The 23,641-nt window shown below is 55.3% G+C and overlaps 8 protein-coding genes across 8 annotated transcripts; 5 read left to right on the top strand and 3 right to left on the bottom strand.

Moving 5' to 3' along the window:
* Positions 1-1,489: 1,489 nt before the first annotated feature.
* On the bottom strand, positions 1,490-4,102 carry LTR77_002864 (uncharacterized protein; the record flags this gene model as incomplete). The annotated part of the gene is made up of 1 exon (XM_064800123.1): positions 1,490-4,102. The coding sequence occupies one exon, from the start codon at positions 4,100-4,102 to the stop codon at positions 1,490-1,492; it is 2,613 nt and encodes an 870-aa protein (XP_064661462.1).
* A 787-nt stretch (positions 4,103-4,889) lies between these two features.
* On the top strand, positions 4,890-5,531 carry LTR77_002863 (uncharacterized protein; the record flags this gene model as incomplete). Its single annotated transcript, XM_064800122.1, has 1 exon — positions 4,890-5,531. The coding sequence occupies one exon, from the start codon at positions 4,890-4,892 to the stop codon at positions 5,529-5,531; it is 642 nt and encodes a 213-aa protein (XP_064661461.1).
* A 1,039-nt stretch (positions 5,532-6,570) lies between these two features.
* Positions 6,571-7,152, top strand: LTR77_002862 (uncharacterized protein; the record flags this gene model as incomplete). Its single annotated transcript, XM_064800121.1, has 1 exon — positions 6,571-7,152. The coding sequence occupies one exon, from the start codon at positions 6,571-6,573 to the stop codon at positions 7,150-7,152; it is 582 nt and encodes a 193-aa protein (XP_064661460.1).
* A 339-nt stretch (positions 7,153-7,491) lies between these two features.
* Positions 7,492-11,893, bottom strand: LTR77_002861 (uncharacterized protein; the record flags this gene model as incomplete). The annotated part of the gene is made up of 4 exons (XM_064800120.1): positions 7,492-7,870; positions 7,944-8,107; positions 8,171-8,317; positions 8,378-11,893. 4 exons carry the CDS (start codon positions 11,891-11,893, stop codon positions 7,492-7,494), a joined length of 4,206 nt encoding a protein of 1,401 aa, XP_064661459.1.
* Positions 11,894-12,791: 898 nt separating this feature from the next.
* Positions 12,792-13,613, top strand: LTR77_002860 (uncharacterized protein; the record flags this gene model as incomplete). The annotated part of the gene is made up of 1 exon (XM_064800119.1): positions 12,792-13,613. One exon carries the CDS (start codon positions 12,792-12,794, stop codon positions 13,611-13,613), a length of 822 nt encoding a protein of 273 aa, XP_064661458.1.
* A 165-nt stretch (positions 13,614-13,778) lies between these two features.
* LTR77_002859 (uncharacterized protein) lies at positions 13,779-15,897 on the bottom strand (the record flags this gene model as incomplete). The annotated part of the gene is made up of 2 exons (XM_064800118.1): positions 13,779-14,539; positions 14,601-15,897. 2 exons carry the CDS (start codon positions 15,895-15,897, stop codon positions 13,779-13,781), a joined length of 2,058 nt encoding a protein of 685 aa, XP_064661457.1.
* Positions 15,898-16,229: 332 nt separating this feature from the next.
* On the top strand, positions 16,230-17,442 carry AIM32 (Altered inheritance of mitochondria protein 32; the record flags this gene model as incomplete). The annotated part of the gene is made up of 2 exons (XM_064800117.1): positions 16,230-16,234; positions 16,305-17,442. 2 exons carry the CDS (start codon positions 16,230-16,232, stop codon positions 17,440-17,442), a joined length of 1,143 nt encoding a protein of 380 aa, XP_064661456.1.
* Positions 17,443-18,217: 775 nt separating this feature from the next.
* LTR77_002857 (uncharacterized protein) lies at positions 18,218-23,116 on the top strand (the record flags this gene model as incomplete). The annotated part of the gene is made up of 3 exons (XM_064800116.1): positions 18,218-18,376; positions 18,431-22,031; positions 22,089-23,116. 3 exons carry the CDS (start codon positions 18,218-18,220, stop codon positions 23,114-23,116), a joined length of 4,788 nt encoding a protein of 1,595 aa, XP_064661455.1.
* Positions 23,117-23,641: the final 525 nt, after the last annotated feature.

Here is a 23,641-nt window from a genome sequence, read left to right as displayed (position 1 = left end):
TTATATACGTGCATTTGCATCCTGCCAGATTGGCAATTGCATGGTTTGAAAAAGACCGTCTGAGTTCACGTTGACCATACTCCGTCCAGACAAACAGATGGAACAACGATGCAGCATTCTCGACGTCACTCGCATCATTGCCCACATCATCCTTCCAAGGCAAAAAAATTCACCCTCCTCGTCGAACAAAAGAGTTCGCCAACGGCTACATCTCTGCCTCAACCGTTGCAACGGACAAGGACTTACAGCTATGCCGACTCTGAGCACGATGGAGTGCCGTGAAAGCTGGCGTGTCTAGCACAATGCGGCACACTTTGGTGCTGGTTCATCAACCTGAGCTCTGAGGCGCTTTCAGGAAGGCGCATTGAAACCGGGGTAGCCCCAGAAGCATTGCCATTGTTGGAAGCGTCGAAACGAGCTTCTTCCGTCGGACAATACAGCGCGGTGGTTTGCAATGCAATATATTCAAAGCGTTTGTTTACAGCAGCAGAGTTACTTCACCGCACGTCGATGATCAATATTCGGCTGGAGTTGCATCTCTCGTACTTCCTCTCTCGAACAAGCATACAAATCCAACTTCCAAGATGTCAAGGAGCGGCCACCTGCGTCTCGTGCACCCCTCTTAACATGTCGCCCGAGGAGCATCAGACACCGTAAAGCAACAGTAGGTATGGGGGAGTGCGGTCATTCGCAACCATTCTTCCAACACCACAAGCAACTGTTCAGTCCCGTTTTCCACGGTACAATACCTCACTGCCAGCTGTCCAAGCACAGAGTACGATATGACAAACGGTTATACCACCAAACAGCTCGTGACAAACGTAAATCTATTCAGTTGCTCAAGCTGTGAAGTCCTCCCCATCTCCGCCACCTCACTCCTCATTGGCCGCTTGGTCAACAACGCTAGCCCACGTCCAAAAATTCCCGGGGTCGCGCCTTCCTCACTTTCACAGGCGCGCTAACTTTCACAACTCCAATTGGCTGCAGAGCAGACCACGCTAGCGGGCGTTCAGAAATCTTCTCCTTCGCGCCTTCCTCATCCTCGCTGGGGTCAGGTTTTTGAGTTGTGGTGTTGGAGAAGGGGCGGATTTGCGATCGCGGACACCCGCCTGGCTGGGTTGAGGCTCTCAGGGCCGTCAGGAATGGGACTTAGGGCTGAAGTGAGATGTGTTCAAGTTTTGAATTCCCTCTGTGCATTATTATGTCCTCTGTCTGTCGATACGGGTATGAGTATGTCCATATCAACAATTCCAGCCCGCTCGACCAAGCACGCTGTTCGAGCCCAGCAGTTCCAGTCCAATCCAGTGCTGTCCCAGCACCATCGCTTGCTCGCTCGCTCGTTCAATCTCAATAATCATGTCATCCATCGCTTCTCAAGCATTACCATGTCCGCATATCGCTCCCCTCACAACCCGAGAGAGCACATTCCAACCATCCTCTGTGAAGCACTCTCACACCCCCTCACGCACCCTTTTAAAAGTTCGAGAGCTCAGAACACATCCTCCGGCCACTCGAAACTCGCCCTCTTCCTCGTCACCACCTCCGTCCCCACAATCACCTTCTCCGTCTGCGTCTCCGTCTCCTCCTCCCTAACCCCCGGCAGCGTCTCAAAACTCCCAATCGCGCCCTTCGGCAGCTTCGGCACGCCCCCAACACCCGGCTTCACCTTGACTACCTCGTCAACCGCCACGGTCTTGGAGAAGCGCGCATTCGGCGGCGGACTCAGGCTCTTCACAGCGCCGTTGCGGGCGGGGTGGGCTTTGGCGGCGTCGGCGGCGCGGGTGAAGAGCGTCTCTTCTGGCCCGGGGGCTTCTTCTTCTTCGTAGACGACGTCAAGGGCTTCGGCTTGGGTGTCGTCTTCGAGGGCGGCACCTTCGTCGGCGCTGGACTCTTCTTGCTGTGCTGCTGCGTTGCCGTTCGTCGGTGCGTCGGCTTCGGGCTCTGCTGGCGCAGCCTTGTCACTGCTGTCGGTCTGCTTGCTGTCCTTGCGCTTCCCCTCGGGTGAAGTACCGAACCACTCTCCGCTGCCACCCAGAGCAGTAGTCTTCTTGTTCTTCGGCGAAGACGCCTTCACTTTGCCGTCGCCTGAACGCTTCGTCTGCGGGCTGCTGCCGTGAGCGGACTTGCGCTTCTTCTTCGGCGTAGCCTCCTCCCACTCGGCATCATCGTCTGAATCGTTCCGCCCGGGCTTGAATGGCTTGTCCTCATCGTTGGCGGCTGACTTGCGCTTCTTCGGCTGAGCAGCTTTACGCGCGCTCTTCACGTTCGCATCGAGAGCCTTCAGCTTCGCGTCCAGGGAGGCATAGGTCTTCTTCACTGGTGCAGAAGTGGTGTCGTCGGTCGTCGTGTCGGCCGTCTCATTGTTGTCCATCTTAGCGGTTTCGACGACCTCAGTCGTGGTAGGCTTCACTTGCTCTTCGGTGCCAGTCATCTCGATGTCGTTGCTTGTGCTGTTCTTGGTGGTAGTCTTATCTGAAGGTTTCTCGAGCTCACTGTTGTGGTTGATCTCGTCAAGATTGAAAAGACTCGAAGCACGTCTTGGATACTTCTGAAGCCCACGCGATGCTTTGATAGTGTCGTCCTTCGCACCTTCCTCAGCCGCCTCATCAAGAGCCTCCTTCAAAGTGAGCTGCCGCCCTTCACCTTCAGTGCTGCCTCTTGCCTCTTTCTCGGCAGCTGCCTCTTGAGCCATCAAGATCCGCTCACTAGGCAGACTTGGTAGCTTGCCGGGCATGAACTTTGGTCTCTTAATCGTTGCCGAAGGTGTGAATCTCTCGTACCTGCCGGTCAATTTGGGCGCGGGAGACGCCTCCACGAGCGCGTCGTCGAGTTCAGATCTAGCACGTGCGAGCTTCACTTCCAGATCACTGACGCGCTTGGAGAGCTTCTGTTGCTTGCGGAGGTCGAACTTGGATTCTGATCGCTTCAGACTTGCGGAGCCAAAGTCTTGCTTGACTGGTGAAATTGAAGAGGAGGATTCGCGGTTGCGGAGTGTGGCTGTAAGGTTGATGTCGGATGTCACCCGCTTGAGGTCGCTCTTGATGTTGTGAAGAGACGGCTTCTTGAAGTGGCCAAAGCGACCACGGACGGTCTTCGTCTTGCTCGTGGTATCCGGTGCTTCGCTTTCAGAGTCGCCTGCCTGAAGGAAGGTCGACGCCCGGAGGTTGCTACGAGTGGTGTCCAGGCTATCGATCTCGACGCCAGAATCGCGAGGTGTCTCCAGCCCGTCGCCAATGTTGTCAGATGCAAGCCTGCCGACTGGCTGCAACTTCAGCTGCCCCGACTTCTTCATCTTAGCATATTTGGCCTCGGCATCCAACTTTTGCTGCGCCTTGCGCCCATCTTCGGTGTGCTGTGCTACGTCCTCTTTCGGCTCATGCCACAGCCTGCGCCAGAGGGTCGTCGGGTGGAAGGTAGCTGCGAGCTGGCGGCCGAAGTGGAAGAAGCCGGGTGCCTCCTCTTTCTTGTCGGCCATCAAAGCACTCTGCAACTGGTACTCCGCGCCAGAGCGTCCAGCGACCATACCAGCTCCGTCGATCGAAGCTCTGGGCGTTGGCCTGCCGTCATGGTAGTCTTCCATGAGCTGATCATCATCGCGGTAGTTCGAGCTGGCACTGCGAATAAAGATGCTGGGCGGCCTGTCGCTCGGCTTGTCTGTGAGGCTGCCTTCTTGAAACTTCGACTCTTTGCTCAGCGTCCTCTGCGAAGCTTGCTGCTTGGCGGCATGCCTCAGATTCATGTAGGACAGATTATTCGGACCCTTCTTGCGCCGGATGTTACGCGGCTTCCCTGCCGCATCTTCGGAGGCAGAGTTGTCGCTCTGGCGGACAGATCTGCTGCGCTTATTCGGGGTAGGCTGGTCGGCGTAGGCTGGGTCGTCGGAGAGGTCATTGTCGGTGTACGTCTCCAGATGCACTTCTCGCTTGCGCTTCGAGCCGCTCGTGGGCGCAGTGGGCGGTCGATCGAGCTCCATGCGTGAGGACACCGAGGCGTATTTGGGGTCTTTGGGCGGGACTGGAGGCGGTGATTCTTCCATCAGCGTGAACAATTCTGTCGGGTAGAAGATCGTGGACTGAGGGGTTAGCTTCCGCGGTGTGTGCATGCTGGGGATGTGATCATAACGAGGGGATACACAATAGGAGTGATCGTTGATATGAGGAGAGAAACAACCCACCTTCAAACGGTGATCCCAAGGGTTCAGTGTGTTGCTCCGTGCTGTCGTCGGGTGGAGATTGGCGTCTGCGTCAATGCGCCTGGAACTAACAGCCAAAAGTGCGGTCGTGTACGATGTTGTCTCCGGAACAATAACAGAACGCTCAAATGTCGGCCGGCAAGGTCGTGTCGTGTGCAAAGGAAGAAGGAAGAAGAGGGGATGTTTTCGTGGAAGTTTGGCATGCGGGAGGTGGGAGGTGACGCGGTTCGAGCTGGCGTCAAACAATTCGTCCCTGGAGAGGTTCTCGTTAAATTGCGCTATGACAGAATAGTAGTAGTCTGACTGCGCGGTATCACGTGCTTCAAGACCATTTCGTCAAAAGGTGGCATTCACTGCTGCTGGTCTGACTACGGCTTACACGACACAGCCATTGGACAATGCCATAGTAGCCCCCTCCAGCACTGGCCCGCACAATGGATTATGCGGTCTCGAACAAAGAAACACCATAATCCCATAGCCCAGGCATCTGGCTGCTCGAGTGTCGTGAGAAGCCATGATAGCATGTAAATGTTGCGTGCATCTGCACTACTATTGCGTTCTCCAGATCCTGATCCAAACCCAAGCCTTCTCATCGAAGACTCACCAACCCGCAGGTAAACCCCTCAACAACCACAGCCCAAAGCTAAACAGCCAGACCAAAACCCAATCCACAAGCAGACAGCAGCAGACCGCAGCCATGCCCTGCATCCTCAAGACCGTCCACGGCTCGAACTACTACAGCAGCAAGAAGGTGGCCTTCTGCGTCCGCTCCGCATCCAACATGCCTCCGCAAGCAGCAACTCCCCCAGCCCCGATCATCCGTCGCAACGAAGGCGGCGACAGCGACAATTCCACGGTCATGGTCGTCGCAATCATCATGGTCGTCTTCGCCGTCGTCTCCTTCGCGCTAGTCTGGGGCTGCGTCCGACGTCTGCACGCCAAAGCCTACGCTAAGTCGGAGAAGAAGGCGCACGCCGTCCGTCGACCAGGTCTCTGCGCGTATCGCGACGGACAGACCAGGATCGAGATGCCGGCCTACCCGCCGCCAGCGTACGCCTACGCGCCGCGCCGTTCAAAGGTGGGTGAGGCGAGGAACGAGAGGTGGCATCCGTTCCAGACCATCGGTGAATTCGCCGTGAGTGGAGGCAGGCGTGGGAAGAAAAGTGGTTCGAAGCGTGGACGGACTCTGCACGCGTCAGGGAGGCCGGAGCAGGTAGGTTCGCGTCCTTTGGGGAGGCAGGCCGTTTCCACTAGTCATGCCGACGATTGGGTGAGTAGTTCGGCTGAGGGCGGGCCCCGGGGGGCGCCGAGGGCGAGTGAGTACTTTGAGGGGAGGTAAGGGGTAGGAAAGAGGGAGAGGGAGAAGAAAGCAGAAAAGCAAAAAATATAAAGGGGCGCTGGTCGCCCCGACCACAAATCAAATCGATCCTACCGTTTCAATATCATCCTCAAGTGACTGTGTTTCGTGACATACTTCTCTAGTAGATCATATATCCTCAAGCAACTCGTAGGTTGTTGGTCTTCAGCGTAGTAGTCTGTGCCTCAAGTGAGCGTAATAATACCGTGCTCTTCCGTGGCAATCATCGTCACAAGCCTGACAGCACCGGCAGATCATGTTCCTGGGGGACGTCCTGTCTCTCCAGTCCAGTCCAGAGAAGGTCAGCAACCGAATCACCACATCGATGGCGTACATGTGCGCTCAACAAGGAAAAGTACAGCAGCATGTAGCGCCGCAGTCCCGCCGAGCATGTGAAAGACGTTCTTCGCGGGGCATGCAGCATCAGAATCAAAAACGTCCGGCTGCTGATGAGCTCCGCTGAGCTGTGATGCATAAACGCAGTCATAGCGAGTAGCCGAGCCATCACCCCTCGCACGTCGTAAGAGTCACCAAGACCACATTCTTCCTCCTCACGACTCGGCGTGTTCGTGACAAGGACCTTGGCTCTTGGGTTGTGTTGTGAAGAACCTGGAAGCAGGAATCTGGAGAAGCGTGGTGGGGAGACACCTAGACACCCTCGGCGGAGATCGGCAAGTGCAGCGGAGCGTTTCGGAAGGGCGGGCGGAAGTTTAGGTGGGCGAGTAGGAGGAGGGGCATTACCACACTTCTTTAAGCTGCTGGAACGACTTCACCTGTCGACGATAGCATACTCGTGGACCTTCTTCCACCCTCTGGATCTTCTGGCGGTTCACGACATACTCACTTCGACAGGACAGCAGCGGTGACGTCGAATTCGCACCTGAAAGCCGACCAAAAGATATAGCCGAGCGCGACGACGTCTTTGTTCTATACCGCACCATTGAGGCAGCAAGACAACCTACACCACCGAACCGAGAGACAAACCACCCTTCCAGCTGCCTAGCAGCACCCCACCACGACAATGCCCACCCAACGCTCCTTCTTCAGCAACTTCCTCCTCGCCTTCCGCGCCCACTCGCACCAACAAATCCCCAAACCCCAACCCTCCCGCTCCTCCAACGGCGTCTCCACCCAATCTCAAACCCTTTGGACATCCGCGCAACCCCAACAACCCAGCAAAACGCCCTCGAGCGAGAACGTCACCAGCCCGCGCCCCATCAACCCGAAAGCTCCACACCAATACAGCACCTCGCACCAGCAACAACCCAACCTCTCCACATCCCCTGGCTCAGCGGACCTCCGGCCCGCGCTGCAACACAACGTCAGCCCGTCCACGCACCTTCCCCGCTCGAGTCCGTCGCCCGGCTTACCGGTCTACGGACCGCCGAATAAACCGCAGCCCTCCTACCCCACAGCAGCGGAGTCACGAAGCAGACGGCGAGGAAGCGATAGCAGTTCCGACTCCGGAGCTTTCAGGGACAGAGGGGAGAAGTGGTTTGTCGGCGGCAGGACGGCGGCGGGGGAGGAGAAGTATTATAAGTTGAGTATGGTGAAGAGGGAGAGGAGCGCGGATCGCATTAGTGCTGATCAGTTGAGTTTGTGAGAACATCACTATGGGATGCAATTATGAGATTTGGTATTGGCGCGGCGTCTGGCGAAACTATTATGAGGCTGGGGACGGAGCTGTATGTTGTTACGGCCGAAGGGAAGCATACAGATGATCGAAAGCAAAGCCAAAGGCTGCTTGGACGATGGGATGGAACGATTTTCTAGCTTCCTGTAAGAGGCCTTTTCGAGTAGCTGTATACTCCGTACAACCGTTGCAATTCCATCTATTCGTCTACATCGGTGTATTCCGACTTCCGATCATGCAGTTCAAGCTCGTGGTCGACAACATTGTAGCTCTAGCATCTATCTCTATTGCTCTATAACACTTCCCATATCACGGCTCCGCCTTCTTCGTCTGCTTCGTCCTCAACTTCATCAACAAAAACACCAACCCATAAATCCCCACGGTAAACACCACCACCAACCCTGCATTCCTCCATCCAAAATACTTCTCCTCCAAATTCAACGTCCGCAGGTAATCCGCTCCGGTGGTGTACTGGCACACCTGACACCCCGAGCTGGCGTTTGGGTTTAGCAAGTTCGTTGCTGCGCCCATGCCGTTCTGGTAGGCTTGCAGGTAGGAGGCGCAGGTTTGGCCTGCGGGTGGGTCGAAGAGGGCGAGTTCGTTCGGGCGGCAGCGCACGGGTTTCGACCAGGTGGTGAAGACCATGAGGCTGGACATGAGGTAGTTGAAGGGGTCGATGTAGTAGAGCCTGTTTGCGAGGAAAGGATGTTAGATTGGTGTTGGCTCTGGTTGATCTGAGGGTGATGGGGGTTGGGACGTACCAGTATCGCCAAAACGGCTGGATCTGACTATACGGCACGGTGACGCCGCAGAAGGAGACGAGGGTCACGATGACCAGTGGATTTACTAGCGAGGCGAATACAGCGTTGGGAGTGTAGGCGGCGATGGCTTGACCGATGGCTGTGTAGAGGAATTCGTAGACCACCTGCGAGTCGTTAGCTGGAGTCCAATTTCCGTACGTTGAAGGGGTTGAGGGTTGAGGGCTTACAATGACGAAGAAGACGCTGCCCGCAGAGTACGGCGACGTGTTGAGACCAGGCGCGAAGTACCAGCAGACGTAGTACAGTAGGGCGCAGATGATGAGGTATGGGAACTCCGAAACGATCAGGCCGGTGACGAACGGGGCCCAGTGATACTGCGGTAAAACGTTAGTTGAGATTCTCTGCTGCAGATCGAAAATACGCTTCGCACTTACCATCTTGCTCTTCTTCTCCCGTGTCTCGAAGATGTTTCTCCGTTCGATGAACAGCGGCTGAAGCTGCGAAATGACGCCCGGCGATACAAAGATAACAGAGAAGACAGTGAACAGGTTCTGTTGCAGATCGTTGAGAGAGTCTCCAATCATCCAGAACGTAAACCCGTTGAGCAGAGCCAGGAGCACGTGCAGCGCGAACTTGTTCATGACATACTCGGTGTTCCGGAACAACGAAATGTTCATCCGTTTTGTCACCAGCTTGTTCTGCGTCCAGATCGACGTCGCGAACTCGTTGCCGTCGTCGTTGACCGTCGAGGGTTCGGCCGCTGCTTTTTCCACCATGCCGTCGATTTCGCTCGTGAGTTTGGCTTGTTCTGGAGACTCAAGCCATATCTCGCTCCAATCTTTGATCTCGCCGTCTCCTGCGCCGGTGACGACCTCGATCATGTGCTCGGCGGGGTTTGCGCCAGATGGACATGGCGCACCGTGGCGGGCCAGGTAGTCTTTGATCGTGCTTGCGTTCTCGCCGATGTCTCCGAAGTAGACGGTCTTGCCGCCTTTGGCGAGCAGAAGCAGGTTGTCGAACTGCGCAAAGAGTTGAGCTGAGGGCTGGTGGATGGTGACCAACACAGCCTGGCCGGCTGCTGCGAGTTTGCGGAGGAACCTCACGGTGTTGAAAGCAGCCTGGCCGTCCAGCCCTGATGTAGGCTCGTCGAGGAAGATCAGGATGCTGGGCTTGGCGACCAGTTCCACGCCAATGGTCAATCGCTTGCGCTGTTCAACCGACAACCCTGAGCCTGGGAAGCCGACTAGGGTGTGCTCGAGGTCATTCAACTCCAGGAGGTCGATGATGGTGTCGACGTATCGCAGTTTCTCCTCGTCGGTGATATCGGAGGACTGACGTAGCAGAGCCGAAAACTCGAGAGCTTCGCGAACAGTCGTCAGCGGTTCGTGGACGTCCAGCTGTTCTACGTATCCGGCCGAGCGTTGGAACGAGACGGGGATGGGTCTTCCGTCGACAAGGACAGAGCCATTGATGGTACCCTGGGTCTTGCGCCGTGCCAGAACGTCCAAAAGCGTCGTCTTGCCGGCGCCTGAAGAGCCCATGAGAGCACCAAGCATGCCAGGCTTCACATACCCTTGAACGTTGTCCAACAGGACCCTGTCGCCGTCGGGGGTTTTGACGGTGTAGCTCAAGCTTTTCCAAGTGAAGACGCTCTTGTTGCGGAGAAGGTCACTTTCGACATTGCCATCGGACTGAGAGCCAGAGTCCAGCTTCTTCTCCTCCGAGACGGGTGTTTCCTCGTCTTCAGCACGCAGTAGATGTCTCGCCTGGCGCTGCTTTTCGCGAGGTATGAGCAGGCCACGGCCGCCTTCCCCAGCCAACTTCCACCTAGAGGTGAAGAAGATGGTGACTGCGACAAAGAAGACCCACCAGGCGCAGATGATGCCGAAATTGCGCCATAGATGTGAGTGAGAGTAGGACAAGGCAGAGAGGTATGAATCGCCGGATAGGCCGGTGTCTCCTGGCAGAGCGCCAGTGACACCGACACAAGACTGTCCGCCGGGGCCGAAGTCGTAGCCTGGCCCACTTGGAACGAGGTTAGGGCCGACGCAGGGGATGAAGGTGTTGTGGAATTCGTTCGATGTCAGAGCCTCGAAAGAGTAGGCCATCGGATTGGTCCAGTAGATCCAGACGAACCACGGATGCATCGAGGGTTTGATAATGAAGTAGCCCATATACATGAAGAAGGCCACAAACGACAGACCAGAGGCTTTGGTAGCCGCGTCGAATGTTGGAAAAGCAGCGCCAATTGCGCGGAAGTATTGTGTCATAGTCAGGGCGTTCATGTAGCCGATGAGCAGGAAGATGAAGAAAGCTGAAGCGGTGGCCTTCAGACCGACCAGCCAGTAGAGAACGATGCTGAACTGTCCGACTTGGAACAGCAAGATAGGAATGTCCGCGACCACCTGAGCGATTACAAAGGCAGCTGGGTGGTACAGAGCGAAAGAGCGATGCTTTGCTAGGACCGGCCGGCCTGTGAAAGAGTCTGTGACCTCGCCGAGAGCCATCAGAGCGTGGTACAAGGTCGAGAAGAATATGGCTCCGCTTTTGATGAAGAGGCCGAGATTGTTGGCGGGAGCGTTGTAGAAGAGGGATCCACCGATGAGAGCTTGGACGAGGGTGGATATTTGTTTGATGGCCATTGTAGACTTGTCTCCCCATATGAGCTGGTACTGCCTGACGGTAGCAATCCGTACCTGACTGAAGAAGTTTGCGGTGACAGGAGATTTCCTTATGCCTTGGTGTTTATCTGCGGCAACTCGCTCCTGGAAGGCGGTGGTATAGTCTCTTGCTGCTTCGCTTGTGGGATAGCTTTGAGCTTCTTCAAGCATTCTTGCCTTGAGTTCCGATCGGTCGTAGGTTGCAGCAATCTCGTCGCCCGTCCGAGGGAACGAATTTTCACATCCAGGGGCGATCCGTCGCTCGGTAGGAACAGTCACGCCTGTCAAAAAGTCGCCTTGATTGGAGCCATCCTCACATACGAAGCCAAGGCGTTCCATGAACGGTACCGCGTGCTGTCGGGGTCCGTAGTAAAGTTGCTTGCCTTCGTCGAGGACGAGCACCTTGTCGAACTGTTCGTAGATGGCGTTGCCCGCCTGGTACAGAGTGACGATTGTCGAGAGTCCAAGAATGTCGGTCATGGTCCGGATCGCTTTGATATACCCAAGGGCGGTGCTGGCATCGAGGCCTCTGGTTGAGTTGTCCCAGCAGTAAATGCTCGCACGTGTGGCAAGGCACTCGATAATGGACACACGCTTTCTCTCTCCACCGGAGACGCCGCGAGTAAAGGCATCTCCTACCCTCGTCTTCGCCGTGTGGGAGATGCCGACCGACTCCATGAGAAATTTTGTGTACTCCTCAGCGTACTCCTCCTGGGTTTTGATCCCGGCAGGGAGATTGCGAGGAGACTTCATGCGAGTAGCAAAGTCGGTGGTGTCTTTGACAGTCAATGTCGGGAAGAAGACCTCTTCCTCGGTGTTCATCACGATCTGGCCGCTGTATGCTTTTGCCTCTTTGGGGGACATGGTTCCGAAGGTGACGTCTCCCGTAACTTCTTTAAAGCCAAGCCGATTGTTGGCGAGGACACTGAGTAGAGTCGTGCATCCAGCTCCGGGACGCCCAAGAACCAGCAACATCTCCCCAGGCTTGACGCATCCATGGGAACTGTCGATGATTGTCTTCAGCTCGCCCTTGGTACTCTTCTGGAAGGGGTTGAATTGAGATACCACGTTCTCGTTGAATGTGGCATTGCTGTCGACACCTTTCACAGTAAGTTCGCTCCAGGACACGCCGAGTTTCTTAGGCTGTCTCTCCGTGTCTGTGTCGACGCCTGCCAACCGCCGCACTCCATCTGCAATGTGCCATCCACCCTGGTTGGAGGGGACGGGTTTGACGTTCGAGGTCGATGAGGCGGCGCTCTCGCTATCGGCGGAAGGAAAGGGGGCCGCCATAGCGAAGCGAATAACTGAGTTGAAGGCATGTTCGCAGACACGTGCCGGGTCCCTATATATACAAACATCCAGGGGCGTTCCAGACGCGGATCCCTGAGACAGCTCAACCGCCGCCCCAATAGCAGAATATGGGTCAACCAAACATTGCAAGCGTCGATGCTAGGTAATCATTCGACGATGCCTAGACAAAGTCGTGGATGAAAGTTCATCGAGTAGCGTGCATTCCAAGCGTCAGTGTCGACTCGCCAGATTTCGCAAGCGCATGAGTGATCACTAAACGTGCTTGATAGCGAAACATTGTGGCAGTCGTCTGAAGTCGGGAGGTAGACCCCCCGCCCGGATTGCTAATTTTGATCTGCGGCTGGCGAAACGTTACGCCGTCAAGACGGTGTACGGCCGTACATCAGCTGGCAAGTTTTCCACCACACCACACGTTCACTAATCACGTATTGTAGTGCTCTCTCCTATGTCAGTCGTCAGTACCGCGCTCTAGATCGTGCTCCTGCCAAGCTGAGATCTATGACGCTGCGTAGCCAGACAGCTGGCAGTCAGTCAGAAGTTGTTACACTGTTAGATGGATCCGACAAGTCGGTAGCACTCAGCCAGAGTTCGAAGGTTCCCCAAGACACCCCCACCAGATACATCACACTTCACAGCACAGAGAGGATGTCAGTCAATGACGTGCCGTTGTAGCCATTCCGCTACCCAAAAGCTCTGGACCAAAGAGTACATATACTTCGTGAGAGGTCCCCGTAAAGATCAAGCCAGAAGCAAGTTGCAGCCATCTCCTTTCCCTCTCTTACGGTAGCATTACTTCTTATACTTACTGTCCTTTCGATCTGTTCATACCGCTCAATTCTCTTCCGTGAAACGCAAACTCTCCTCTGATAAGAACGCCATGGCCCTTCCCAACATCGATTTCCCCGACTCGACCGCTCTGGTGACCGGGGGTACGTCAGGTATCGGCCGGACCATCGCAGAAGAACTCGTAGCACGAGGAGTCCGTCAACTGGTCCTGGTCGCCCGCAATGATGATAAACTTTCAGAGACAGCTAGCGCTATGAAAGATGCTACACCAGGGCTGTCCGTGGGCACGATCAAAGCCGACTTGAGTAAACGGGAGGCCCCTGCTGAGATCCAGAAGAAAGTCCAGGAATGGGGCTGGACGGTCGACTTGCTCGTCAATAACGCCGGTCTTGCAAGGAAAGAAAAGTTCGCGGAGAACCTCGAGACGGACAGCTCTTTGGCCACGATCGACGTCATGGTCCGCGCCGTCGTCGAGCTGAGCCTCCTGTTCCTGCCTGAGATGTTGAAGAGACAAAAGGGTGGGATTCTGAACATTGCATCGACCGCAGGGTATCAACCGGTCCCGTATACGGCAATGTACGCGGCCAGCAAAGCCTTCGTCATCTCCTTCTCTCAAGCCATCCGCGAGGAGAACCGTGGCACCGGCGTCCGCGTGGCCTGTATCGTCCCGGGCGTCACCGAGACCAATCTTGATGGTCAGGGACATGGCGAGACGCGAGGACCTATTGATAAGGTCGGCATCGATCAGCCGGCAGATGTGGCGAAGGCTGCCGTGGACGCTCTTGAGGAAAACGCCGCTGCTAAGATCGTCGGTTGGAACAACACAGCATTCCAGGCGGGCTTCAACCTGCTTCCGGCGTCTTTGAATGCTCGCCTCATTGCCGCTGCCCGCGGAGCTCCAGGGGAGAAATAGATTCCTCTTATTAATGTCTACCTGTGTGCCGCCAGTGACGAACATGGTGGGAGGAGAATGTTGGAGGTGCTATGTGGGCAGCGGAACTAAGAGCACTGTGGCGCTGATGCAGAGAGTACATGTCAATGGTCAGCATTGCTGCAACGCGACGCATTTACATACCTTCTAAGCACTCGGCTCAAAAGCACTCTGCACACTCCCATACCCCTGCGCACACTGCCTACCCAACGCCACACTCCCACTCCTCATATAACAAATCTTCGCCTCTACACACTCCACGCTCGTACAATTCGGCGTCTTCACGCTCATCTTGCCCTCGTACGTATTAAACAAACTCACCAAACTATGATCCTCCTCCATGGCTTCAGTGGCCGCGTGCCAGAAAGTCGCGTTCAGCGGTGCATCGGTCGGCCAATTTGCCGCTGTGCCGTAGGCTTCGCGGGTACTGTATTCGAATTGGAACGTTGGGCCATGGGCGCTGCCGTTGAGGAATGGGAAGGACGAGACGTCGGCGTACCATGTATACGCTTCGTAGACATCGAACGTTGCGGTGTCGACTTCATACATTCTGAATCCGCTATTCAGGTTTGTAAGCGGGGTGACGGAAGGTCCGATCCAACCCGGTGTCAGAGCAGTGTCGCGGGACTGCATGGTGCCGTTGTGGGAGTAGTAGATCATCTGTTCGTCTTCGTGGGTGTGGCCGAAGAAGACGTTGGCGATGACGTGGGGGGAGTAGCGGTCCACGATCTGGTAGAAGAGGTTGGTAGGATTGGGGAGGGGGTTGGTGCCGTCCCAACCGGAGAGTACGTGGCCGAAGAGCCAGACGCGCTCGCCGGCGTCTTCAGCGGCTTGGAGCTCGGAGATGACGAATTTGAAGGTTCCACTGACGTCGGGATCGGAGGTGTTGATAAAGTTCAGGAAGTTGGCTGAGATGTGTTAGAGGGCAGTTCTACGCTATCAGGAACGTGGGGGATGATCGGGACTTACAGTGGTACCAAAAGTCGGTATTGAAAGTTATCATCCTTAGCCCGTAATGGTTCTTGATACTGTAAGCACCGTAATGCACTCTTGACTCAGCAGCGGCGGCATCATCAATCCAGCCATTGTGCTTCCACAGTCCAGAGACATGCTCAAAGTTCCAGGACATCTGCTGACTCAAGTTGCCTGGCATCGAATGAGGGGCGTCAATGGCTTCTGGGTTAGTGTCGTGGTTGCCAAGGACCGGGAAAACGGGAGTGTGGAGGTACTTCTTGAACATATGATAAATTGAGTCTTCGGCATATTCCACGTAAAGCCTTGATAGCTCCTCTTGAGATTCATGGCTGACCAGGTCACCGGTGTAGATGGTCCAAGCAAGTGGGTCGTCTTTGCTGGTCCCGGTCAGAGGTGCAACTGCCTGGAGGGCCGCCAGGCCGAGATCGTAAGGTGTGTCACATTCAAAAGCACCGTACAACGGAGCTGGATATGACAGAGCGCCAGACTTCAGATCCTCGTTCTCTGCGTTGCTTCGGCAGCAGAGACCGTTCGTACAGTTTCCCTCAGATCCAACCTTGTAGCGGGGATCAAGATGAAAGTCAGACATATGCAGCACTTTCACCCGCTTGCCGCTGGGCTTAGGAACCCTGGCCTCACAGTCCGCAGGCTTAGGTTTCGGAAACCATCCAGTCATGTCAAGGGGCGATGTTGTGGGTGCGTCGCAAAAGTCCGAGCTCAGATGGTTGCAGATGTAATCACCATCCAGTCCCGAGACATCAGCCAGAGCAAGTATCTGCGTCCATATTGCTCCGAAGGTAGTCGCCTCGAAGTCCTCCTTGCATGCGTCCGCAGAGTCGTAGCCTGTTCTCTTGCAAAGCCGAACCATAGCTGCCGGTACGAGTTCTGGGGCGAGTTGAGCTGCATGCTTGGCCTTAGAGAGAGCGTGCTTGCATTTTGTGCAGTTGGAGGCTGAACCATCGTCAAGAATGATGCTCTCGACCTCGCCAATGGTGTCCGAGATGACCTTCTTCTGCTGGTGAAGCGAGAGTCTGGCAATTGGGCGAGGGTAATACACAGGATCTGGATCGTTGTCTGGCAGCGTATCCGGGTTCGTCAAGTTCAGTGGATAGGTGATGTTCAAGACCGGATCATGTAGAGCCGGCTGAGGCTCTTGTCCGGACGGAACGGGATAATAGCTGGAAAAGGCTGTTGTTGGATAGCCTGCTGGAGGTTGGTAGGATGATAATCCTGGAAGAGATGCCCCAGCCTGTGCAAGGGCATACTGAGCCATCACTGGCACAATGGCCATCATGGTAGTCTTTGAGGATACCATTGCGAAGAGACAAGGACTAGACAGACACCAAGGTCCACGCAGAAGGAACCGGCGGTCTGAGGTCTTATGGAAGGCTTGAACTTACTCCGTCGTATCAGTGGGACACCATGCTTCGCCCACGTTGCTCTGCGTGCCTGTCAATGACGAACAAGCTCGATGAGAGATGCTTTGTAGAAGCTTGCATGTCTGCAGGAACGGCAGCTGACCGCCCAATGGGTGGGATGAAGTCGAGCACGTTGGAGAGAGGAGTAAGATTGTCCTTAACTCCGACGTCTCGGTGTCCGAAGGCCTGCGAGTCATGCTTCAACATGACGTTCGTGCTGTCGCGTGCTCCTTTATTAATGACTGCGACAAAATGCAGTTCTTCTTGCCCATCATCTCAGAGCCGTCCGCGTGATGTTCATCTTCAGACATGGCGGCAGACGTGCGATAGCCCAAAGCTGGCAGCAGCGCCCTCAAGCGCTTCAACGAAGCTACGCCTCGAAGATAGACATACCATATCCGCGTGGATCGACCATCCCGACCATCGAGGCCTGCCCCATACCAACATGTCAGTGCCAGGAGACGCCATCTGGCCTCGACATCGAGCGCGAGCAGAATATCAATGGCTCTATGGCCGCGTATGCCGAGCAGGTGCTCATCTCGACTGGGAAGAGTGACTGGACGAGCAAGATCGAGGATGAGGAGGATGGAGTGCTCGTCAAGCGGCTTAAGAGCTTTCTCGGACCCAAAGGCAAATACAGCGATCCGTATCACAATGTCATGCTCACGAACTCCTCCTTTGCGCCCACGAACTTACCAACGGCGCAACGAGAGACACCTCGCGAACCGCCTGCGGACAACCGCTCAGTACCGGCTGCGAAGTCTGGCAGCAATGATCCATCAGACGTCCACGATGCGGAACCTGCTTCGGCGTTCCTACTGCCCTCTTTCCAATACGTCCCGACAATACCTACGGACCCAGCCAGCGTAGAAGCGCTGATCAAGGGCTACATCCAACCGTCCCAGCTCCACCAGTCGCACGACCGATTATCACGAGCAGACAAGAACGTGCTGCTGCGACAGTCGGAGATGCAGCGAAGATTCGTAGGCTCAAGAAAGATCGACGAAATACTGGTCCTTATCTGCGGTCATGGCGGTCGGGACGTGCGATGCGGCACCCTGGGCCCCATCCTACAGCGGGAGTTTGAAGAGAAGATAGAACGGCAGAACATCCCTCTCCTCCGCGAGGCACCAGTCGCAGAGGCTGAAACAGTGGACACTGATGCCGAGGGCTACTCGCCATCTGCACGTGTTGGGTTAATCAGCCATATTGGAGGGCACAAATGGGCTGGGAATGTGATTATATACATCCCGCCTTCGTTCAGTGGGAACGCTTTAGCGGGGAAGGGGATATGGTATGGGAGGGTAGCGCCGGAGCATGTGGAGGGCATTGTTGCAAAGACGATACTGGATGGGAAGGTCATTAAGGAGCTGTTTCGAGGTGGGGTTGGTCAGGACAGAGAGATTGTGCGGCTTTGATGGCAGCCAGTCCTCCGGCCATCGTAAGATAGAAGGTGTCTGTGGATCGATAGAAGATGGTTCTCGCTCTCCGATGCACAATCTGGTGGCAGCGGCAAGGCATACAGGTCTATCGATGAGTCCGTAGTATTTATCGGCTTCGAGCCCGGCATCCCGACCAAGGCATCGACTTTGCCTTGATGCCAATGCAACGGGTGGCCTGATACTAAAGTAGGCCTTCTTCGAGCGGCACTCAACCAACCCTCCGCCCTATGGATTGTTTCCCACACAGCGTCAAAGTATCCTATAGTAGTATCCATTGCGCGCATGGTGGCGCTGTTCCCAAGCAAAATACCCCCTAAGCGAGAGTCCCGCGGCCGCGGCATCGAAGTCGGAAGCCGTCCCTTCCGCAAAGTCAAAGTCGTCGACGTAACAATCGCGTGAACCTCAAGACTTCATCTCGTGGCGATGCGCTTGGCCTGAGAGCAAACGGCGAGCATTTCTTCTACACGGACGGATCTGAAGGCCCCTTTGCCGCAGTCTTTGCATCTTGGCGATGCTGGCATTACGCAGTCGTTCCTTTCACGCTCTTCTTCGTTAATACTCCTTCTTGGCGGCCTGCTGCGACTTCATCTTTCGATCTCGCCACTGTTTCAGTGACTCTTTAACTAATAACGCGCCTGCTTCTGTCGCGTGTCTATACCAGTCCAGGTCAGCTCACAGGACCCGACAGCCATGATAGCCGCGAGATAACTCCTCACATATCGATTCAAGGACCGCGCGACCGACGGCGAGTATGGCATTCCTCCGGCAAACATGGACGCTTTGCGAGAAGACGCTCACCATAGTCTTCCTGCGACACTGGCTGGGAACACTCATTCGGGCTTTCCTGGCGCCCATAATCTTTTTCTTCATCATCTCTTACTCGAAGAACTTCTTCGTGCCTCCATCAAATGTATGCAGCACCCCGGTCATCTCAAAACATGTGGCCATGCTAATCTTGATATAGTTCGGCATTGGACAACCCAGTGAGCTTCGCTCATTCCCAGAAGCCCTCGGACTTTCAGCTGGCGGCCGCGATATCGTCGCTTTCGTGAACCATGGGCTTACTGGCGGTGCTATATCCGATGTCATCGACGAGGTCGCAAGACCCGCTCGAAACCAGGGCATGGATGTTAGGATCCTTGAGACTGACGACGAGCTTCTGACAACATGCCCAAGTACGGTGCGAGGAGTCTCGCCCTGCTTTGCTGCGGTGGTGTTCGAATCATCGCCGAACGAAGGATCGAGCCCTGTCTGGAACTATACCATCCGCACGGATGGCACCTTCGGAAGTCGCATATATGTCGACAGCAACACCAACGATGCCGAAATCTACGCCTTGCCTCTACAGCACGCTGTGGACAGTGCCATTGCATCGCGAGATGGTAACAGCTTGCCCGATCGTGTGCTTCAGTATCCCTACACCAGCAAGACGGCCGAACAGCGCACCAGGAATATCAATCGTCTCTACATGGGCACCCTCATTGATATCCTTGGTGTCGCCTACTTCGTCGGCATCGTGGGCATTTGCTACCAGCTCACAGGAGAGATAGCCAAGGAGCGTGAGCTCGGTATGTCTCAGCTCATCGAAGCGATGATGCCAAATCGCAAGCGCTGGCAGCCTCAAGCTGCAAGAATCCTCGCGATGCACGCTTCATTCGACATACTTTACATTCCTTCCTGGATCATTGGCGCTGCAATTGTTGGGTCGTTGAACTATCCACTCTCCAACCTTGGGATCGTGATAGGATACTTCATCTTGTCGGGTCTCGCGCTGTCCAGTTGGTCGATTGCCTTCGCCAGTCTTTTCCGTAAGGCTCAACTGTCCGGGATTACAGTCGTGATGACTTCAATCGTGCTGGCCATTATCATCCAAGTGGCTCCTGCACCGTCCACCGGAGCGGCTACCATCGTCACTCTGCTGTTTCCGCCAATGAATTTTGTCCTCTTCATCATCTACATGGCATACTGGCAACAGCAAAACCTTGGAGCCGATCTATCGCAGGGTCCTCCCACGGCACCTTGGTCCACGCCTGGCTACCTGTTCTTCATTTTCACCATTCTTCAGATTGTGATCTATCCTATCGTCGGCGCTTTTATCGAGCGATCTCTCTACGGCACGGCTTCGAAGGCGCGGCAGTTACGGTACAACAACGATGGAGCTGAGGAGACTGTCAAAATCACAGGTCTCACCAAGGCTTACCGTCCTAGCTGGTTCCAGCGCACTATTGCGTCCAAATTCACAAAGAACCCCAAGCAGACGGTGCATGCGGTCAACGATCTCAGCATTTCAGTGCTGCGGGGCCAGGTGATGGTGCTTCTCGGCGCAAATGGGTCGGGCAAAAGCACGACGCTGGATATGTTAGCAGGTCTCCAGGTTCCGTCAAGCGGAGAGATTGAAATGGACGCGACCGGAGGCATCGGTCTTTGTCCGCAGAAGAACGTGCTTTGGGATGAACTTACTGTTTACGAGCATGTCCGCATCATGAACCGACTGAAGGCAACGAATGTCGACTCGAAAGACATAATGAAGGAGCTCGTAAAAGATTGCGATCTCGCACAAAAGGTCAACGCACCATGCCGGACTCTGTCGGGTGGGCAGAAACGGAAGTGCCAGTTGGCGATGATGTTGACTGGCGGGTCTAAGCTATGCATGCTCGATGAGGTGTCCTCTGGTCTCGATCCTCTGTCTAGGCGCAAGATCTGGGACATCCTGTTGGCAGAAAGAGGCAAGCGAAGTCTTGTGCTCACCACTCACTTCCTGGACGAAGCTGATCTCCTTTCGGATGACATCGCGATCTTGTCGAAGGGTAACCTCGTCGCCAATGGATCCGCAGTCAAGCTGAAGCATCAGCGCGGCGGAGGTTACAGAGTCCGGATCTACACTGAAGACCACAAGCCTCTCCCTGAGGCGCTTGAGCAGACGTCTAAGCAGGTTTACCACGATCAGACCGTGTACCGGCTCGACGACTCGGCTGCAGCGGCTACTTTCATCGCAGAGATCGAGCGGGCAGATATCCACAACTACCAGGTAGCGGGCCCAACGATCGAAGATGTCTTTCTTCGGCTGGCAGACGAGGTCAAAGAGGAGCTGGAGAAGGACCGAGCAGCAAGTCCAGTTTCTGGCGAAGTTGATCCCAACGAGAAGGGCCTACAACTCGTCAAAGGCAAGGAGCTGTCGTTCTTGGGCCAGACATGGGTGCTGTTCCGCAAGCGTCTTACAATTCTGCAGCGCAACACCTGGCCATACGCCGCAGCACTTCTGATCCCAATCGCCACAGCAGGACTCGTCACGCTCTTCTTGAAAGGCTTTTCGGCCCTGTCTTGCAACCCCTCAGACCAAGTCTCTACAGCACAGAGGGTGGGTTTGGACTTCATCTTAGCGCAAGATGCTGAGATACCGAACGGGCCTGATAGCGCAGTCCCTTCGAATGTCTTGACTCGCATTTATCCATTGCTTGAGGGAGCCTTCCGCAGTGTTGGATCTGTGGACGCTCTCAACAACTACATCAACGCAAACTTCAGCTCAGCAACTCCTGGTGGCTTCTTCGCCGGCAACACTCCGCTGTTCGCCTGGAGAGGAAACTACGATATGAGCTATGCCATTGCCACCCACAATCTGCTCGATGTCAGCTTGCTGCAAACTCCCATCACCACAGCGTACCAGCCGTTCGACTACCCGTTCATACCCACAGCAGGCGACAGTCTCCAGTTCATTCTGTACTTCGGACTGGCCATGAGCGCGTATCCCGGCTTCTTCGCGCTCTACACGACTTCGGAGCGTCTGAAGAACGTCCGCGCACTGCACTACAGCAACGGCGTGCGCGCTGGTCCGCTCTGGACAGCGTACATCCTCTTCGACTCGATCATCGTCCTGCTCGTGAGCGCGCTCGCAGTCATCATCTTCACAGCCGTGACCTCCATCTGGTACGGTCCTGGCTACCTCTGGCTCATCTTCACGCTCTACGGACTCTCAGCGACGCTTATGGCATACGTGGTCTCTCTGTTTGCAACTAGCCAGCTGGCGGCGTTTGCGTTCGCAGCAGGAGCGCAGTGCTCGATGTTCTTGCTGTATTTCATCGCGTATATGTGCATCATCACGTATGCGCCTACCTCAGAGATCGACCGGGACGTCAACATCGCCAACTACACCATCGCTTTGTTCTTCCCGTCTGGAAACCTGTTGCGGGCGCTGCTTTTGACATTCAACCAGTTCTCGCTTCTGTGTCGGGGGAACGAGATCGCAGGCTACCCCGGCGCTTTCGACGTTTACGGGAGTGCGATTCTGTACCTCATCTTACAGTCGGTTGCGCTGTTGGTCGTTCTGATCTGGTTCGACAGCGGGTACAAACCGGCTTTCCTGCAAAGGAAGAAGCATCGGGTTCAAGATGCCGAGGAGACAGAGGACGTGGATGAGGAAGTTTTCGCAGAAGCCAAGCGAGTCGACGCCAGTCAGGATGAGCTGCGGGTGCTGCATGCTACCAAGGCCTTTGGCTCAAACATCGCCGTGCAGGATGTCACTTTTGGGGTGCCGAAGGGCGAAGTGTTTTCTTTGCTTGGGCCTAATGGTGAGTTTTGGTGAGCAAAAGCATTGATCTAGGGCACTGCTGACTTTTGTGCTCCAGGTGCCGGCAAGTCCACCACCATAGGCTTGATCCGCGGCGACAGCAGACCGAGCGAGAACTCGAGCGACATTCTGATCGAGGATACTTCCATCCTTCGACACCGAGCCGCAGCGAGATCCCATCTCGGTGTCTGTCCCCAGTTCGACGCGATGGACCAAATGTCCTGTACTGAGCACCTGCGGTTCTACGCCCGTGTCAGAGGCGTTCCTGACATCGAACACAACGTCGAGCAGGTCCTGCATGCAGTAGGCTTGATGCAATTCCGGCACCGCATGGCTGGTAAGCTCTCTGGTGGCAACAAGCGGAAGCTTTCGCTAGGCATTGCGCTCATTGGTAACCCTTCGGTTTTGTTGTTGGACGAGCCAAGCAGTGGTATGGATGCGGCTTCTAAGCGGGTGATGTGGCGGACTCTGCGCTCTGTGTCGTCAGGGCGGAGTTTGGTGCTCACTACTCACTCCATGGAAGAAGCAGACGCCCTCGCAGACCGAGCAGGCATCATGGCACGACGAATGCTGGCTCTTGGCACAGCCGACCAGCTCCGCAAGAAGCACGGTGACGCTTACCATGTCCACCTCGTCCACAAGAACGCGCCCTACACCTCCGAAGCCGAAATGGACGAGATCAAATTCTTCATCCGCAACACCTTCGAAGGCGCCACGACCGAAGACCGCGTATTCCACGGCCAGCTTCGCTTCAGTGTGCCCAACGACCGCACCGCTGTGCGCGACGTTCCCGAAGACCAAGCCAAAGAAGCCGGGACGACTGCCGTCCAGCCACTGGATAGCGGCGGTCAAGGCATCAGTTCGCTCTTCGCCATCTTGGAAGCGAACAAAGAGCGGTTGGGCTTTGAGTACTATTCCGTCAGTCAGGCGACGTTGGATCAGGTTTTCCTTTCGATTGTGGGGAAGCATAATGTTATGGAGGAGAACTACGCCCGGGAGCATCAGCAGAAGGAGACTGCTTTGACGAAGTTCAAGGTCGCACTTGGTGGGCAGAGTTCGTGGAGAGCGTTGCTGTGTGGGTTTTAGGTTGTTGCATTTTTATGAGCGTTTCGTTGCATAAGATTGTATATGGTGTATATACCCATGGAATGTTGGTCGTCTAGAAATATGCCAAGGCCTTTCAAAGCTTCTCCGGTTCCGGTCGACTTGCTTTCATCTTGCCTTCAACACTTCCCATCGACCCCCTTTCTGTTGGTCCGAGAGACGGCATCTCGCGACGACTGAGAATCAGAACGCCATTTCAGGTCAGTGCCATGAGCCTCAAGCGGCAGGGCTGCCCACTGAGCAGGAGGAGGATTCAGCCCGCTCATCCCGCAGTCGTCCATCGCTTGCAATGTCCTGGCCATTGACAATCAATCACGGTATTCAGATGTTCCCCGCGGTCTATACGAGACACTTCAGTGACACGACCCAAAAGGTGCATTGCGTTCAAGTGCTTATGCACGCACGGCGAATTTCTAGGGAAAGAGCTACTGTGCCATTGGCCAGCATACGATATCGAACGCGGAGTATGAGGCTGGTCGAGCTTCTACAGAGATCCCACGGAGAAAC

This window comes from Saxophila tyrrhenica (genome assembly GCF_035928015.1).
Source record: "Saxophila tyrrhenica strain CCFEE 5935 chromosome Unknown scaffold_4, whole genome shotgun sequence".
Classification (NCBI taxonomy): Eukaryota; Fungi; Ascomycota; class Dothideomycetes; order Mycosphaerellales; family Extremaceae; genus Saxophila; species Saxophila tyrrhenica.
This window is presented reverse-complemented; position numbering and strand designations above follow the sequence as displayed.